The sequence below is a fragment of the Triplophysa dalaica genome, chromosome 24 (assembly GCF_015846415.1).
Source record: "Triplophysa dalaica isolate WHDGS20190420 chromosome 24, ASM1584641v1, whole genome shotgun sequence".
Taxonomy (NCBI): Eukaryota; Metazoa; Chordata; class Actinopteri; order Cypriniformes; family Nemacheilidae; genus Triplophysa; species Triplophysa dalaica.
This window is the reverse complement of record NC_079565.1, coordinates 3,659,436-3,677,675: the sequence shown is the minus strand read 5'-3', so window position 1 is coordinate 3,677,675 and position 18,240 is coordinate 3,659,436. Positions and strand designations below refer to the sequence as shown.

General features: G+C 41.9%; 2 protein-coding genes across 5 annotated transcripts; one reads left to right on the top strand and one right to left on the bottom strand.

The window, feature by feature from the left end:
* Window positions 1-473: 473 nt before the first annotated feature.
* On the top strand, window positions 474-8,422 carry polg (polymerase (DNA directed), gamma). Of its 3 annotated transcripts, none has more exons than XM_056740017.1 (23): window positions 474-611; window positions 964-1,528; window positions 1,635-1,830; window positions 1,916-2,083; window positions 2,442-2,588; window positions 2,672-2,751; window positions 2,851-3,033; window positions 3,135-3,286; window positions 3,371-3,494; window positions 3,566-3,790; window positions 3,875-3,992; window positions 4,090-4,164; window positions 4,807-4,908; window positions 4,990-5,150; window positions 5,371-5,424; window positions 5,497-5,614; window positions 5,837-5,972; window positions 6,102-6,348; window positions 6,682-6,804; window positions 6,889-7,060; window positions 7,548-7,756; window positions 7,849-8,009; window positions 8,286-8,422. In XM_056740017.1, exons 2-23 carry the CDS (start codon window positions 987-989, stop codon window positions 8,348-8,350), a joined length of 3,558 nt encoding a protein of 1,185 aa, XP_056595995.1. In that variant the 5' UTR covers window positions 474-611; window positions 964-986; the 3' UTR covers window positions 8,351-8,422. The 3 variants fall into 3 exon arrangements, with proteins under 3 accessions (XP_056595995.1, XP_056595996.1, XP_056595998.1); XM_056740018.1 differs by having other exon boundaries at window positions 474-728; XM_056740020.1 differs by having other exon boundaries at window positions 474-728; window positions 938-1,528.
* fanci (FA complementation group I) lies at window positions 8,122-17,347 on the bottom strand. 2 transcript variants are annotated; one of them, XM_056740015.1, is made up of 38 exons: window positions 17,223-17,347; window positions 16,923-17,029; window positions 16,693-16,765; window positions 16,439-16,569; window positions 16,217-16,370; window positions 16,039-16,096; window positions 15,520-15,561; window positions 15,322-15,445; window positions 15,161-15,246; window positions 14,910-15,042; window positions 14,747-14,827; window positions 14,445-14,581; window positions 14,197-14,377; window positions 14,030-14,117; window positions 13,810-13,940; window positions 13,649-13,719; window positions 13,462-13,576; window positions 13,261-13,383; window positions 13,082-13,150; window positions 12,743-12,844; window positions 12,485-12,661; window positions 11,945-12,066; window positions 11,703-11,864; window positions 11,443-11,622; window positions 11,198-11,358; window positions 11,046-11,110; window positions 10,851-10,967; window positions 10,723-10,774; window positions 10,406-10,533; window positions 10,244-10,309; window positions 10,078-10,174; window positions 9,806-9,990; window positions 9,471-9,527; window positions 9,176-9,235; window positions 9,013-9,090; window positions 8,772-8,867; window positions 8,562-8,675; window positions 8,122-8,488 (listed from the first exon to the last, which is right to left on the bottom strand). In XM_056740015.1, exons 2-38 carry the CDS (start codon window positions 17,022-17,024, stop codon window positions 8,426-8,428), a joined length of 3,981 nt encoding a protein of 1,326 aa, XP_056595993.1. In that variant the 5' UTR covers window positions 17,025-17,029; window positions 17,223-17,347; the 3' UTR covers window positions 8,122-8,425. The 2 variants fall into 2 exon arrangements, with proteins under 2 accessions (XP_056595993.1, XP_056595994.1); XM_056740016.1 differs by having other exon boundaries at window positions 17,243-17,317.
* Between the last annotated feature and the right edge of the window lie 893 nt (window positions 17,348-18,240).

The following is an 18,240-nucleotide window of genomic DNA, read 5'->3' as shown; positions in this document are numbered from 1 at the left end:
ATGACGTTAGATGGTAATTTTTCAGTCATTTTAGCTACTCAATATTCTGGAGGTGTGAAAAATAGAATGGGTAAGTTTATTTTAATACGTATTTTACGCGCTTCGCTAAGGAAATTGACCTTTTGAGCCGCCCTGCGCCCTCTAGTGAAGAATGTCTGTTCAAAGTCCCTAAAGCAAAGTCTCCGCACTTCCGCGATCTTATTTGCAACGCGACTGGGTACTATTTCAGTCAAAGTCATATCTACTTTAATTGGGAAAGTTAGTTTTTTTATCACTTAATGAAGTCACAATGTTTCTTTAACTTAAATACCGATTTTCTACATGTTGCTTCTCCTTAACGCGTTGTGAGGTGGGACTTCCGTCGCTAAAGGAACTGCAGCGTCTTGTTAAGTCATGTAGTCTTTGGTAGATTTTCAACCAAACCACTAGATGCCGCTATAAGTCAAGATGTGCATAACAAGCGCAATCCGTTTTCTTCGAATGGAGCTCAAGTACTTCCATGTGCAATGTTTGTTTTGAGTAAAGAAATGATTTATTTGCACTTTAAACCAAATCTATGACTTCATTTACGGTAACATGAGAAGTCTGTTTATCCAACGGTGGTTAAACAGGTATTTAAATCTGCTTTCAATTCATGGATATGACAATCCTGCATATAGAGTTGAGGCTGATATAACGTCTGAATTATCGAGATAAAGTCAAATAGAATCATCGCTTTATGAAAAGAAGTAAACACTTATATAATTTGCTTTGTTCTGTCATTTGTCTTTATAAAAACAATAATTAAGATTGATTGGTAGCACCTTACTGTAAGGTTTCATTCATTAACGTTAATGTTTAAGCTAACGTGAAACAATAAGCAATACATTTTTACATCAATGTTAATATTAACATCTCAATCATTTTAAAGTAAGATGTATATGTTCATGTCTTTTAGAATTGTGCTTATGTTTGATCTACCAGGTTAATCTTTTCATGACCCTGAGATGATACATCGTCTGATATCACGTTACCGATGGCAAACCTTCGGGCAAAGATGCTCTTCCACCTCAGTAAAGCCCAAATCCCATCAGACCCGTCTGAACCCGCTCAACATTCAGATGCTGTCCAGGAACCTGCAGGAGCAGATCTTCCGGGGCCAGACGCAGGAGTACGCAGAAGAAGACATCGAGGTCAGCATCAGACACTTGGAAAAACACCAACTCTGGGGGAAAGAGACTGATCTGTTACCAGACGTAGAACTCAAACTACCCCACATGTACGGGGATGACATCGACGGACACTTTCGCACCCTGGCCCAAACGCAGAGCCTGCCTTACCTGGATGCGGCCAGCCAGCTTCAGGGCGCAGGGCTGCCCGACATGCCCACGGAATGGGCTTGGGAAGTGGGGTGGACGCGTTACGGGGTGGACGGAAAAAGCGACAGGGTGGATTTTCCAGATGAGAAGGCGTTAGTGTTTGATGTGGAAGTCTGCATGGAGGAAGGACAGTGTCCGACGCTGGCCGTGGCGGTTTCTCCAACTGCCTGGTGAGGTTTATTGACAGAACTAGTCAGTGTTTTCCATGATGATGTATTTTAAACTTGCAACACACAAAACAAATTCATCAGTGTATGTTTGTTGGATACATTTTAGGTACTCATGGTGTAGTAAGAGGTTGATAGAAGAAAGATACACCTGGTCAAGTCACCTGACTCTGGCTGAACTTATTCCTTTGGAGACCCCCACAAACTCCACCAGACCACCGGGCGGTGAGTGGCAGGAGAGGCTTGTGGTTGGACACAATGTGAGCTTTGATCGAGCGCACATTAAAGAGCAGTATTTGCTAAAAGTAGGGTCCTTATTTGTCAGATGTTCTTGAATGTAGAGTCTGATGTTCTGCGTGTTTATTTTTATCTTGTGTGTTGGTCCTGCAGGGATCCAAGTTGCGTTTCCTGGACACCATGAGTCTCCACATGGCTGTCTCGGGGCTGACGGGATTTCAGCGGTCTCTCTGGATGGCTAGCAAGCACGGCAAGAGAAAAGGCCTGCAGGAGGTTAAAGAGCACATGAAGCGACTCGGCCGACGCTCGGAGGGACCGAAGGTTTGTGACTTAAGTCAGTATATTAAAAGTGATGTGCAATTCCTGGGCCCCCAGCGTAACTTAAGAAAACTATAAAAATTATAAATTTTTAACATAAAATTTACATATTAACAGTTCATTCATGACAACTCTCAGAGTTTAACCAGCATTTATTAAGCTTGATTTTGGGGGACGAGATCTGCTACGCTACTACGATAATACAAAAATAGTTCAGCAATAACAAACATCAAAAATATCAAAGGAAGGCTGCAAGAATGTGGGATCCCCGTAGCAGATCTCTACATGTCGAGCTGGGGAGGAGGAGGGTTTTCATAATCGCATATATTTTAAAACATATTTGTGTTTTGTCATGTTACAGATTGGATCATGGGAATGGGTTGATATCAGCAGCATTAATAATCTTGCTGATGTTCACGCTCTGTACGTCGGCGGAGAGCCGCTGAAGAAAGAAGCACGAGATGTTTTTGTGAAGGGAAAAATGTCGGATGTTCGGTCCAACTTTCAGGTGAGCAAGAATTCTGTTAATACAAACTTCGTACAACGCGTCTGCATAACAAAATCTTGACATTTGTGTCTTTGACGTTTAAGGAGCTGATGCAGTATTGTGCTTCAGATGTACAGGCCACCCATGAGGTCTTTACTCAGCAGCTGCCTTTGTTTTTAGAGCGGTATGGACCTTCATTTGCATAACCCTGTCCCCAGGGTCCGCTCTGAATTCTACACTGTGGCATTTTATCAGTCACTTATGTCATTTTGTATATCCGTAGGTGTCCTCATCCCGTGACGCTCGCAGGTATGCTAGAAATGGGCATGTGCTATCTTCCTGTCAATCAGAGCTGGGGGCGGTACTTGGAGGACGCTCAGGACACTTATGAGGAGCTGCAGAGGGAAATGAAAAAATCGTTGATGATTTTGGCCGACGATGCCTGCCAGTTATTGGAGGATGATCAGTAAAATAATTTTAACCTACACTAAGCTTAATATTTCTACTTTTAAGATATAAAAGTGAAACAGGGTTCGTGATGATCATATCTTTTGTGCTATGTTGTAGGTATAAAGATGACCCCTGGCTATGGGATTTGGATTGGGACGTTCAAGACTTCAAACAGAAGAAAGTGCCTGTAAGTAAGAAGAAAGCCAAACAGGAGGAAGAGACGACAGCAGCGCTAGTGAATAATGACATCCCTTATTATTGGGACGATGGTATGTATTTTATTTAATCTTCATATTAAGTAAAACACTGAACCCCTCAAGGTAACGGGAATGATAAAGTACTTTCTGATTCAGACTTTGGTCCTCCTTCCGAAGAGGAGGAGAATATTCCACACCCCAGCGGAGAACTACTTAAGAAACTAAAGGAGACCATCAGTTGCCTGCCAAAGAGGAGACAGCACTTACCGGCCCACCCCGGGTGAGATCCGCCCCTTATCTTAAAAAACACTTTACATAGCGTTGCACTTTTTCAATAACCATTTTTCCCAGATGGTACCGTAAGCTGTGCGTGAAGATGTCCGAAGCCAAGGATTGGTCTCCTGGAGCCAGTCTGATCAGTCTACAGATGAGGGTCACACCCAAACTCATGGGACTGACTTGGGACGGCTTTCCCCTGCACTACACCGACCAGCACGGATGGGGTTACCTGGTACCGGGGCGCAAAGATAACCTGGAGATCTCCGAAGACAACGAGGGATCTGTATGTCCTTACAGGTAAAATAAAGATAGTTTGGAGCGCTTGTATAATGTGAGGAACTTTACAGCTACTATCCCTTTTGTGGTTCTGCTGGTGTTTAGAGAAATCGATAAAGTTTATAAGGAATACTGCGAAGGGAAAGGGAAGGGACAGTTGGAGTGTCAGGATGGCCCGCTTTCTGTTGACCTCATGTTGACGGATAGCACCGTGTGGCAGGCGGTAAGAGATGCTCAAACTCTCTTGGTTTTAGGGCTGGTACGGAGTGTATATTCTGTGGAAGTCACCTTTTGGCATAAGTCTGGATATTTGTTTGTAGGTTGAAGAAATTAGTCGTTTGGAAGTGTCTGATGATGAAACGCATACTACAGGAGTCCCATCCAAAAGGTCAAAGGTTAGTTTAGATTATATTTAAATAATTATGTTAATTTACCGTTTCAAACCGGGAGAAAAGCTTTGAACAGTTCATTTTGTGTGTACAGATTTTTGTTTATTTTTAACCAAAAAAAGTTAAGGATCACAGCTTTAATGTTTCTCAAAGAAATATTGGACAAAGACTGGACAAAACCAGTGTTTTGGGTAAATTTTCCGAAATTTCGATTTTTCATCACATGAAAGCTGAATAAAAAAGCTTTCATTTGTTGTATGGTTTGTTAGGATTGGACAATATCTGGCTTAGATACAGCCGTTTAAAACTCTGAAATCTGAGGATGCAATATTGAGAAAATGGCCTTTGAAGTTGTTAACAGAGGCGCTTTTGCAGGCCATCCACTCACAAAAATTTAGTTTTTCCTATATTTAGGGTAGGAAATTTATAAAATATCTATAGCATGATCTTTACTTAATGTCCTAGGGATTTTTTGCATAAAAGAAAAATCGATAATTTTGACCCATACAATGAATTTTTGGCTTTTACCAAAAAAGTTCCCGTGCTACTTATGACTGGTTTTGTGATCCAGGGTCACATTATTAATACTAATATTGTTAGTATCTAAGCAAAACGATCTAACTAACGACAATTTTGTTTACTCTTAAGAGTGTTCACAATGGGAACAGTGACTGCCCTTATCACCATGGAAATGGACCCTACAATGATGTCAACATCCCTGGTTGTTGGTTCTTTAAACTGCCACACAAGGTGTTGAACAACCTCCTTTCCTATCATACACTCATTAATCTTTTATTAACATTGACTCAAACTGTTGGATTGTAATTACAGGATGGAAACGACAACAATGTGGGAAGCCCGTTCTCTAAAGACTTCTTGTCCAAAATGGAGGACGGTACGCTTCAGGCGAGGCGGGGGGGCACGAACGGCACGCGGGCCCTGGAGATCAACAAGATGATCTCGTTCTGGAGGAACGCCCAAAAACGCATCAGGTTTGTGTCTTCTTTACATTCGCTGTCCTTATATGCAGATATTTCAAACAAAATAAAAAATTGTTAGTCTCACATTCATACAGGTCTCATACTTCCAAGAGACACAACATAAGATAATCATTATACATTATTATACAAAATATACAAAATATAAGTATTTTGTTTTCATATAATGAAAGTGAATGGGGACTGAGAATAACTCTTTATTTTATTCGCGCAGCTCTCAAATGGTGGTATGGCTGCGAAGAGGAGAGCAGCCACGCACTGTCAGCAGGTATGTGACCTGTCAGCCTTTATGTTTCTAAACACAATGTACTGTTTAACCCTATCTTTGTAATGACATCAGACATGAAGACTACGATGAGGAAGGACAGTACGGAGCTATTTTACCTCAGGTCATCACGGCTGGAACGGTCACGCGCAGAGCCGTAGAGCCAACGTGGCTTACTGCCAGCAATGCGCGAGTATGACGACTACACTGATGAAACTTGTTTTCTTTAGCGATAATTCTGTAATTTACTAAGTCTCATATAATTCTGGTGCAACGTTTTGGTAAAAGAAAACTCATCTTTCTTTATAATGAAAGTAAATGGTGACCGAAGCATGCGGGCAAATAAATAATAATATATTTTTTCCAATCATTGGAAGCTGTTTTGTTTTATGTTGGTATTATATTGCGTGTGCAGAAAGATCGAGTGGGCAGTGAACTGAAGGCCATGGTGCAGGTGCCACCTGGTTATCACCTGGTGGGAGCAGATGTGGATTCCCAAGAGCTGTGGATCGCTGCCGTACTGGGTGAAGCCCACTTTGCTGGGATGCATGGTATGATTTCTGTTGTCAACGTCTTAAACCACCATAGAAGATAAGATTAATAGTCTGATACATATCACGTTAGCTGAAGACAGTATGATGGCCCTGTGGGACAAAATTAACTATGCCTCCGTTTCCCAGGCTGCACTGCGTTCGGGTGGATGACACTTCAGGGAAAAAAGAGTCAAGGCACGGATCTGCACAGCCGTACCGCAGAGGCTGTTGGAATTAGCCGCGAGCATGCCAAGGTCTTCAACTACGGCAGGATTTATGGAGCCGGCCAGCCGTTTGCCGAGCGACTGCTCATGCAGTTTAATCATCGCTTGAGCCAACAGGAAGCAGGCAGCAAAGCTCGACAGATGTATGCACTTACCAAAGGACTGCGCAGGTGCGCGGAGATATTTTTTGTGCCTAAGACTCTGTGCCTTTGCTTGCCTGTTAAGAAGTCAATATTTTGTCATTATTTTTGTCATGTTTGGTTTTTTGTGGAACACAGATGATGATATATTGAGAAATGTCTCTGTGGTTTTGTGTCCATAAGATGAGGTCTTTGAGGCCAATATTGATCGTTTACCAACATTGTTCAAAATATCTTCTTTTGTGTCCTGCAGAAGAAAGTCAATTTTCGTTTTGGGTTGAACATTCCTTTTAAATTTGTAATAGGTTCACTGAACTCTGTTGTTAGATTATGTCTTAGCAGATCATTTTTTATTATTTGCAGGTATCATCTGTCTGAGGAAGGTGAGTGGTTGGTGAAGGAGTTAAAACTGGAGGTGGAAAGAGATGATGACGGTACCATCTCGCTGCAGGAACTCCGCAGGATCTCAAAACTAGCAACTCAAAGGTCAGCTGATCTCCTTAAAACACATGCCGTTTGTGTTCGTCTGACACATATCTATATGTTACGCTTCTATTTTGATTCCCGTAGCACCCGCAGGAAGAGGAAATGGAATCTCGCGGGGAAACGCGTGTGGGCGGGCGGCACGGAGTCGGAGATGTTCAATAAACTGGAGAATATCGCTCACTCTGATCAACCAGCCACTCCGGTGCTAGGCTGCAGGATCTCCAGAGCCCTGGAACCTTCTGCTGTTAAAGATGAGGTGAATGAAGGATTTAAAGGGACAGTTCACCCAAAAATGACCCTCAGTCACCCACAGTAGTTTCAAATCTGTATGAATGTCATTTTTCTGATGAACACAGAGAAAGATATTTGGAAGAATGCTTGTAACCAAATGGTTCTTGGCCACCATTGACTACCATAGTAGGAATAATTGCTTTATAAATATCTTCTTTTGAACACGAAAGAAGATATTTTGAAGAATGTAGGAAAGCAAACCATTCATGGCCACTATTGTCTACAATAGTAAGATATCTGGAAGAACGTTGGTAACCAGACAACATTGACCCCCATTGACTTCGGGACATTTCCCCATTGACATTTCTCAAAATATCTTCTTTTCTGTTCCAGTGAAGAAAGAGTGATATACAGGTTGAAAACCACATAATTGTGAATTAATGATGACGTCATTTTTATTCATGCTTTGAAGAAATGTGTTGGATAGTCTTCGGTTCGTTCTCTCCCTTTAGTTCATAACAAGCAGGGTGAACTGGGTGGTGCAGAGTTCTGCTGTGGATTATCTTCATCTGATGTTGGTGGCGATGCGGTGGTTGTTTGAGGAGTACGATATCGACGGCCGATTCTGCATCAGCATTCACGACGAAGTGCGTTACCTGGTGCGCAGCGAGGATCGCGACAGAGCTGCGCTGGCCCTACAAATAACCAACCTGCTTATCAGGTAAATGTCATTCTTTAGTTATTATTGTATTGTATTGTACATTTGACGGTCACTTGTAAATTTCATGCCTGTTTTTACTGTCCCGTCTTCAGGTGTATGTTCGCTTATAAACTGGGAATGAGAGATCTACCACAGTCAGTGGCTTTCTTCAGCGCTGTGGATATCGATCAGTGCTTACGTAAGGAGGTCACCATGGACTGCGTGACTCCATCGAACCCTTCAGGAGTTGAGCGAAGATACGGCATAGCACAAGGTAAGATTAAAGAACAGTTCACAGAAACTAAACACGATGAGACAAAACAATGAGGTCTCAAATAAATATTTTTAAATGTTTGAGGCTTGAACGGATCAACAAACACACCAGATACGGGCATTTATATTTATTAAGATTATAGCAGCAGTTTTTGAACAAAAAGAACTTTACAAACTCACATAAAAAAGTATGAATAAAATGACAGTCGGAAGTTATCCAATTGTTAACAGTTGTTTTGTTACATTGAACATAACAAGCTTGTTTTTATATCATCAGGTGACGCCTTGGATATCTACCAGATTATAGAGATCACCAAAGGATCTTTGGCTAAAGGGAAATAATATAACAACCAAACATCCGTGGCATAAGGGTGAACACACACACTGAAACAAAAAGTGCAAAGTCATCGCCTCTTCTCACTGCTTTCTCCTCTTCTTTTTGGGGGCCTGAGCTCCCTCTGAAGCCTGAGAACTTTCAGTCTGAAATGAAGAGTAACATCACTATAAAGCAAACCAATGGAGGTGTTGCATGATCAGTTTAAGAGACACAAACCTGCTGACTGTCATCATGCTGTTGCTCTTGTTCCTGCAGTGCAGCTTCCAGAGTAGTGGTGTTGATCCTGAAGTCTCTGGAGGTGCTGAGCTTCATGTACTGCATCAGATTGACCTGTAGAGGGCGCCACAGGCATGATAATTCACAGATGGGACTGAAGTTATTTATGTGCTCTGTATATAGCATAGGATTAATAAAACTAGACAATACCTTCGACTTTTTGGAGAGAAGAATGAGAAACTTCTCATACTGTTCAATGTTGAAAATTAGGTTTGGTATGGCTTTCGTTTCACGAAGAACTTTTGCCTTGAGATTAAAAATAGAACATATCAGATACTTAAAGGACTGTGTTGTCAAAATTAGGACAAATAACTATTAAAAAACATAAAAGATAATAAAAATATCTCTGTTCTTGAAATTGTTGGCGTTATCATCAAAAACTCGCTCTTACTGAAGCGGCTGCGACTGCCTCGTCTTCTTTCTTTTTCTTCTTCGTCTTGTCGGAGCCTACTGCTGTCAGCTCTCCACTCTATTTGTGAGGAAGGTTTGATAATATGACACAATGGTGCAGGTGTAAATATACCAGAAAAGAAACGGGTTGTATGCATGCTTACCTGTACATATGTGATGAAGCAGTAACACTGAGGAGTGAGATGAGAGCCTGACAGCTTCACCTGAACACGAGATAAAAAGATGATGATTCAGGAATGAAGCAAATGTTCATGTTACATTTTAAGATATCGAGAAAGGTTAATCTTAACTCAAAAACCTTCCACAAACTTCAAGGAGTTAAGATTCAGGAGTATTCAAGTACTTTGTGTATATATTGTATTTATACTATTTGATCTGGCTTTCAATTTAATTTTACGGACCACTCCGGCTGATACTAAATCAATAAAATAAGCTCACCAATTTCTCCAAGCGTGAAGGGAGCTGGCCCGGCTGGGTCGCACAAAGCTGAATATACTGAAAAAAACAAAAAATAAATGTTTAAGGACCTTTTCCAACAATATTTTTTTGCCAGCTAAGTTTGAGGATGGGGACACTTAAGGGGTCTGTTATCCCTTGACTCTTTGACAATGAATCATATCAATATAGAAAATCTGGGGCCAGATTCACAAAACATTCTTAAGAAGAAAATTCGTAACAGACAAGATGTTTCTCCAAAAATTTTTATTCAAGATAAAAGTTAGGAATGTTTTGTATTCCTGAAAAAAATGTCAGTTCTCCAGGACAGAACTCACATATTTGGTAAGTGTAGTGAGAATACTGTATGTCCGGCTGAGTTCTCGCATCAGTGTGTCTGTGCAGGGTCCCGGAAGCAGGGCGGTCTGAACCAACTCGTGCAGAGCCGTCAACAACGTTCCTAACTGTATCGTCACAGCTTTCTCTATTGGGTCTTGCTGGACCAGTGGCTGCTGGGTATTTCCTTAAACAAGAAAGTGCTCAAAAGCATTATACACCTTAAACATCGATATGACGCGGAGCAGAAAGTTTGTTTGGGAATGTGAGTTACCTGAAATGGTTCTGTCTGAACTTATCTGACCTTTCTTCTTAGCAATCAGCCAGTCGACTTCATCCAACACTTTTCCAACCTGAGACAACACTAAAAGCTGGACAGAGGCATTAGATGCTGTGTGAAGGTATAAATGCTCTCAATAAGCAAATGAATGTTTTCTTACCGTAGTGGATGGAGCGGTCTTCATGCTGATGATAGCAAGGTGAGACTGTTTCTCTACTTCAACATCCTGCTCGGAGACAGAGCGAGAAAAAGAGGGTGAATTAGGGCCCTAGAAAACGCAAGTGTGGTTTGTTAAGTTCCCTAGAATTAAACACTACATTACCTGGTCGATATCTCCCAGCTGGCTGTGTATGTCCTGGCACATCTCCCATAGCAGAGACACTGGACTTTTATAGAGAACGTGCAGGCTGAACAGCAGAGACAGCAAGCCTTTACTAAAGGATATGTCCTCTGAAACACACACGGACGTAACTTTGAATTTCGCTGCAAAGGTTGGACGGAATCTACATAAGATCTGATGTTGACGTGATAAGTTTAAGCTCAACAATGTATGATTCTTTAAATCGCATTAAAATATTTAATGTAATCATTTTTCCATCTTTCATATCAATTTGGCAATGATCTCTTCAGTCTGCTTACCAAAGTTGGTTTCTTTGCAGAGTTTCACGGTGCAGGTGATCATTTGGGCAAACTGCGTGCAAGAACAGAAGTGCATTGAGGTTTACGGCCGCCACTTACACAGAGACGATTTTTTTTAACGCGACTACCTGTTGAGAAGCGGGGTTAAGTTGCCGCGACAGCACGCTGAGGATGCTGACCAATAACTGTGCTTCTTTACTGTTAAACTCCTCCTCTCCACTACTGAGCTGGGTCATCAGAGCTCGCTGTACAAAAATCAATGAGCTTTCATCTTGCAGTTAAAACTAACTAACTGAACCATTTTGTAGGATTTGAAAATAAACCTGGAACTGGCGGATGTAGAAAGCGGTCTGCTCTGAGCCCTCGCTGTCTCTTTCCCCTGAAACATCTTTAGGACAAACATTTTGTCACTGAAACATCCTACAAACATATTAATAAGAACTTCGAGATGTTTCAGGCGGTGTGTAACCCCCACCAAGAGAAGACAGGAAGTTGCCCATTCGTGTTGGGTATCGGTCCACGACGGTCGTGAAGACTCGCAGGAGACCCTCCAGACATAGCAGAGACACACTGAGGCCCTTTTTCCCAGCATCCTCCACGGTTGAAGGCACATTGGTGTAGCGCCACATCAGAACGCTGTTGGTGACATATTCCAGTCTCATTCATGCACTGTCCAAAATCTAATTCTTTGGTCTGTTTCATGTGATGTGAAGGTCAGACCTGGTGATGTCACAAAGATGGCGAAAGGCCTTATCGGCACTCTGGCCCTCTGGTCCATCAGTGTGTCCGGTCTCCTCCAGTTGTTGGATCTTCTGCAAGGCCACGCTCACACAGTACCGCAGGAACTCTCCACTGGAGCGCAGCACCGACAGGCTCTCCTCACGACTCTGAGTACTGTCTCTAAAAAAAATGAATGAAACATTCAGGTACACCCGATAGGCACAAGTACATTTTCATGTTCCTTCTTACTTGAACACTACCTGAACAGAGCAGTGAGCAGTGTCGACACAAAGCTCAGAGACAGCAGACTGCGAGGGGTCTTGCTGGATGCCGTGCGGCCCTTCCCCGCTTTGTCCCGCAGGATGTCAGACACCTTATGATAGCGTCTGAACAGCTCCAGAACTTCCTCAATACGGTTCTTACTGCACAACACAGAATAGCAGGTTAAACACAAATTAAGATGGTTTACAAGCAGAGGTTCACAAAGACGCAGGCACACAACCTGTAATTGCCGGTGATGAAGTTGTATTCCATGAGAACCTCATTCACTCCCATCACCAACACAGCGTAGATGCTGTTCTTCACTCCAACGCTGGAAGTTGTTGAAAATTCGGCACACTTATCCTGAAAAACACACGCACACGATGAAACTAAGTCTTACTCTGTGATAGCATTTAGTTGCAGACAGTTAGTATTCTAAGAACCGCAATAGGTTTCATTGCAACACTATGACATCATAGAGACGTCTTGCATTGGCCTCAGATAATTTATAGTCCCTCCACAATTATCAAAGAGTTTTCTATGATCTTAGTAAAATCAGATTTCAAGTTTACAAAACATCTCAACAATTCTGCACAATATCTGCTAAACCAGTGGTTCTCAAACGTTTTCATTGCAAGGCCCCTTTGTGTAGGGTGCATTGCTTTGCGGCCCCCCCAAATCAAGACTTAATCTTAGAATTTGAATTGAACCAAAAACATATTCAGTTATACGATACTGTGGTTTATATTAGTCCTCTGCTAAACTGATATATACAACGTACCAACTCGAAATCCTCCAGTTCACTTTTAATCATCCGTTTCGTTATGCTTTCCAGAATGGCATGCAGTTCGTTCTGGACTCCACCCTCCTCATCTTCTTCGTCATCGCTCAAGTTGCCATCGGAGCGAACGTTCTGGTCCCAGAGCAGGCAGTGAACCGTACAGCACAGCAGATGAGCCTGGATGACATCATCTTTACATTCATCATCTGAATTTCCCACGATCGAGTGAATTGCAATGACAAACTAGTGGATTTGTACCAGAGGCTCTTGGAGGAAGACTTGATCTCCATGCGCACTGATACATGACTCCAGCTTCAGGGGAGGAAGAAGATCCTGCTCGGGTTCGAAGTACCGTTTCAGCTGACACACAAACACAGTACCATCAAAAAGACCATTCAGAAGGGTCCGTCATACAGAAAATTAAACATTTTATCAAACCCACTGTCTAATGTGTGAGAGCTTTAAAACAGGGTATAAACAAGTTTATTTTTCTATATTTCATTTAAATACATCTATTAAATTAACAAAAACTTTTATTTGTATTGTTTATAAAGTAATTTTTTTAACATTGATTTCATAGAAAATTTAAACACAGACCTGTGACAAGAGTGTCTGCATGATGGAGCTCGCCAGCTGAGAGTTACGACGGAGAACATCATTAAAACCCTTTAAAAGAAAAACGCATCACCTTCTCAATACAGCAAAGGATATTGGGAAAAAGGACCAGTAAAAAAAGCAGAATTCTTCCACTCTTGTTTTATCTGAGAGATCCAGACCTCATACAGCATGAGCCGTACGTCAGCCTGCTGGTTCAGACAGCGACGCAAGCTGCTCAGGATCTCCAGACAGAAGGATTCATTAGCTGCAGCGTTGTAGCGCGAATGCACGTCTGCCTGGATCTGCAAACAAGAATCAGTCACGTTAACTTGTGCACAAATATATGGCCGAAGTGAAACTGACAGATGTTAGCATCATACCTGACTGGATGTGATGGCCTGACTAGACTGGCTAGAAGCTAAGCTTCCCAAAACCCGGAAGTTCTTCAGTAACAACAGGAACCCGGACACAGCTGACTTCCGTCCATCTAAATGACTGCAAAGAGATGTTTCAGTAGGATGTAGTCGTCGCTAAACACACACACAACCAACATCTTTCTTGCTCTACCTAGAGAACATGGCCTTCCGGAGGACCAGGATGAGGGCATCTTTGATGGACATGCTGACTTTGAGCAGTGGCTGAGAACACAGGAAATACCAACCGCATCACATATTTGGAGGATTATGGGATGTTAAAATGGTGTGTGAGAGAGGGTAGAGTAACATTACCTGCACGGCTTTGAGAAGACCCTGTACTGTGCTGAGGGGCAAGAATGAGAGCTGGTCAAATGTTTCTGTGACCTTGGAAGAGGACTCCAAGAGGATCATGGGAGCAGACGTCACAATGCTGGAAAGAAGGTCTGTGGAAATATCAAGGGGAAAAATACAAATAAACAAACATATATACGCTTTAATCAAAATGAGCATTAAGTACAAAATTCCCACCAACCAATAAAATGGGTGACAGGGGAAGCCGTTTTGGTCACCAGTCGGTTTAAGACCTGTTCCAGGATCTCCCCTCTGATTGGCTCATGCATCTGTATAAAAATGAATCAAACTCAAACAAACAATTCAGTTGCATGAAACACACTTTGGATATTAACGCGTCTGTCATACCTTAAAACTTTCCAAGAGAACTTGTCCACCAAGTCGACATGCTAGCTGATTTGGGGTTTTAGCCGTAGTGGATGTCACTTCTGTGACCTTTCCAAACATTCCAGCTTTAGGCCCAAAAGAATCCATGAGCATAAATCCCAGCTGCACCAGACCCTGAGTAACGTGGTCCCAGCCAAACACACTACAGACACAAACATGTATCAAAAACAAGTACACGGGATACAGGAGAGATTGTTTAGCTTTTTCACCTGTTTTTCACAGTGTCTATGATCATGTCGGAGACACTGTTACACTGAGGCAGCAGGTCCTGCAGAAACTTGGAGCTCTGCTGAATCTGATCATCTTTGAAGTTCTTGGTGATGGCGCCTTTCAGGAACTCAAACACCTAAAAACATTACAACACAATATGAGACAGTGGCTGTGTCTTTAACCCAAGTGAGATGTCTATGTTGACATGTCTTTGCACATTCGAGCAATGCCACACAATACCGTCTAGGTAGGCAACTCGCTAGGTTGAGCTTGTGTAAGAACAAAACCCAAGATAACGCACCTGCTCTTCATAACGTTGTATGCGGGACACCGAAAGCAGTAGAGCGATACTGAAAGGACACAATGGATCGCTCTGGGAAGCCTACAGAAAAACAATCAGCCAAGTAGGATTGAATTAAAAAAGACTTAAAAAAAGTGTTCATACGAAACTGACAGATATTCACCTTGAGGCATTTAAAAAACTCTCTGCCAAGTTCATGGTCGAGACGAATGGCAAAAACGACGTGAAGGATGACGGTGCCCTCCACGTGCCGCAGCTGGTCCTGTGGGATGGTCTGTACCTCCACGTCTTCACTTCTACGAACACAGACACCAGCACATCGAGATCACTCATTCGAGTATATAACAGCTGGTGATTTGACAAGAATCGGATAAAATCTGATTAAAAGATAACGTATTCTAAGTAATAACTCACTCTCCTTTTTTCTGCTCCTCTTTTTGTAGCTGGTCTTGCTTTTTGAAGTAATTGACGATTCCATCCAGAACAAGTTTCTTACAACCCTAAATGAAACATAGAATCTGGAATGTAACGCACTGTAAAGTACTTCTACACCAATAAACGGATTGATGTCAGACCTTTGAGGATAGAAGCAGTAGCTGATAGACCAGAGGCGGGATCTCCTGCAGGTCTAACTTTAGGAACAGGCGCAGAATCTTCTCAATCAAAAACTGAAGTTCCTCAGCAGATAATGGAACGTCCCTAACAGAACAAAACATGGTCTTTTTCTTCTGGTTAAAAAATGTGGCCGGCAAGTTAAACAGATTTCAACATACCTGAACATGGTGGTAAGGTGGATTACACATTGTGGATCCCATCTGTACACATCAGAGAAGTATATTACTAAAACCATAAATATCCTATCTCCTAAAACAGCCGGTGTTAAATTGTAAGCTTGACTACTAAAAGCTTCATTTTATTAGGGCTGTCGAATGATTACTCGTGATTTTATTTGCATCCAGAATAAAAGTTTGTGTTTACATAAAATATGTCTGTGTACTTTGCAAAGTATTCATTTTGTATTTAAGTGTATTAATTAATTGTATTAATATATTTGAAATATAAAAAGGAATAAACATTTATTTATAACTTAAAATATTGGTACATATAAATAAGTGCAAATATTTCTAAATATGTACACATGTATGTGTTTGTATTGAATGCGATTTATCGTGATTATTGTTCGACAATCAAATCATAAAAGCGGTCAGTCTATATACTCAAACTCAAAGACTAAGACCTTTTATGAATACGGTCTGAAAGCTATTAATAAAGCAATAAACAGTGTATCTTACCTGCTAGAACAAAGACTGTTGATCAGCTGTTTCTTGTATTCATCTCCACTCAGCTCACCTGAAATAAACAATGTTTATAATAGCACAATAGAGATTTCATTAGTACTTTTTAGGGTTAGTTTACTAGGTTTAAGTAATGAAAAAGTAATGAAAAATGGCATAATGAAAGACATCGAACCTTTTCCGTAAGCCAATGCTTCAGTAGCCGCAAGAGCAGTAAGGACCGTAGGGAAGAGTTCCAGTGACCTCCCGCTGTTCATTTCACCCATCTTAATGGCCTCCACATACAGAGACCCTAACGCTGCCAATGCAGAACCAGGCAGACCGTGTGTCTGTAAGAGACAAGATTTTAAACCACATCATCACATTGCTTTGTGTACTGCATGTGAAAAGTCCTCACCTCCAACATCAGGAGACCTATGATATCTGAGGCCACTTCTGGCTGCAGGTCTCCAGACTCACAGAGGGGAATACAGTGCTTGTACACCAGCAGCCTGCGGTTTGCACCGTTGGTTTCATTCACCGGTGATCCTAATGAGTCACAAACACATGTTTTATATTGTCCTGTGCATGTTAATGCTTTTATTCTATTCAATACAGGTGCATAGAAATGGCTTGATTATGCAGTTGAATATCTTAATAGATAAAAACTACCTTTAAATATGGCTTTGATCAGGACACCTGTCTCTTTCCCTTTTAATGCACTATTTGTTATCATGGTTGTGAGCTAAACAGCAGGAACAGAAAGTTAAAAAACACTTTTAATTGTGATTAAGTGGTGCTATCTTTAACATAAAACATTTTGCATCGAGATCCAACACTACATTTATAATGTATACATATTATATGTATATATGAGTACAGTACACCCCACACATGCTTACCTTATCGTCAGACAGCAAGGTAAGATGTTTCTGAAGCTCGTCTATACCATCTTCCTCCGATAACGAAATAATTTTCTCCGCCGTAACTTTCATTGTAGACATCAGACCTGTGGATATAAGTTAATCAACGCATGCGTTTGTATCTTTGAGATATTTTGGGATAACGTGCTAGGACGAATGAATGTAAACAAAGCAACAAATCATATAACAGCAGCTGTCAGACGTACAATTCTTAACTTAAATTCGCATTTTAACATACAGATGCACTGTGGTATAATATTGACAATAACACACACTTACGTGTTTCATGAATAGCGAACCTGTTTATAGACTGTTGTCTTATGTTTTTTGCGCGTCACAAAAAGTTTCATAACAAAATCTCCCGCCAGTGCGTGCATACACGCTTCCTCTTACGTCATTCCCTTCCGCGTTTATGATTGGCTCTTCTTCGCTGCGATGGGCGGGGCTTAAGGGTTCAGACGTAGTTTATGTTTATTGACATATTTATTTATACCTGTTAATTATCAGGGAAAATGTAAAGTAAAGTCATACGATTTGCAGGACACAAGAATGAATTCTGGGATAGAATTATATATATATATTTTTCACATCGTTTACTAGGGTCGAAGAGCATCCTGATACTGAACTTCTTGTTCCCCTTCAGTCGGTCTCTCGACGTTGTGTTGAGAGACGACTGGGGTTTGATCTTGAGAACCTATCATCTCCGAGAGGAATTTCTAAACGCCAATAGGATTGGCGAATGGCCCGCCCACGCCAGTCTCCGCCCCGTACATACGGGTATAAAAGGAAGATGGCGGCGGTCATTCACTTACCTTTTTGTTCTTCGGAACTGTTTGCACTACATGTGTCAAACTTATTTCTTCGAGAGAGTCTTTCTTCTCCTGCCGGCGCGACGTGGAAGCAGCGGATCCCCTGGTGTGACGGTCTTCCCTTCGACTTCCCGGCAAATTCCCACAGAGCCTTATTCTAAAAGAGCAAATTTCCCAGCTGCTGAGCATGTCTCGCAGCTGTGTCCTTGGGTGCGGCAGACTCATTCCCGAGTCAGACGGCCATGAAACCTGCGTCACATGTTTGGGCGTCAAGCATGCTGAAGCAGGTTTCAGTGATACGACATGTCCTATCTGCGAGGACATGTCTATCAAGGTGTTGCGGTCACGGCTGGCGACGTTTTTCGGAACTGTTGCCGCCAACCCGCTCGTTTCTCAGGCGAGTTCGGCTGCCGCTTCGGCGAAGTCGACCGCCTCGACGAGCAGCGGGGGTGATATGGGGACTGCTATGGATGTCGCTTCGCCAGCTC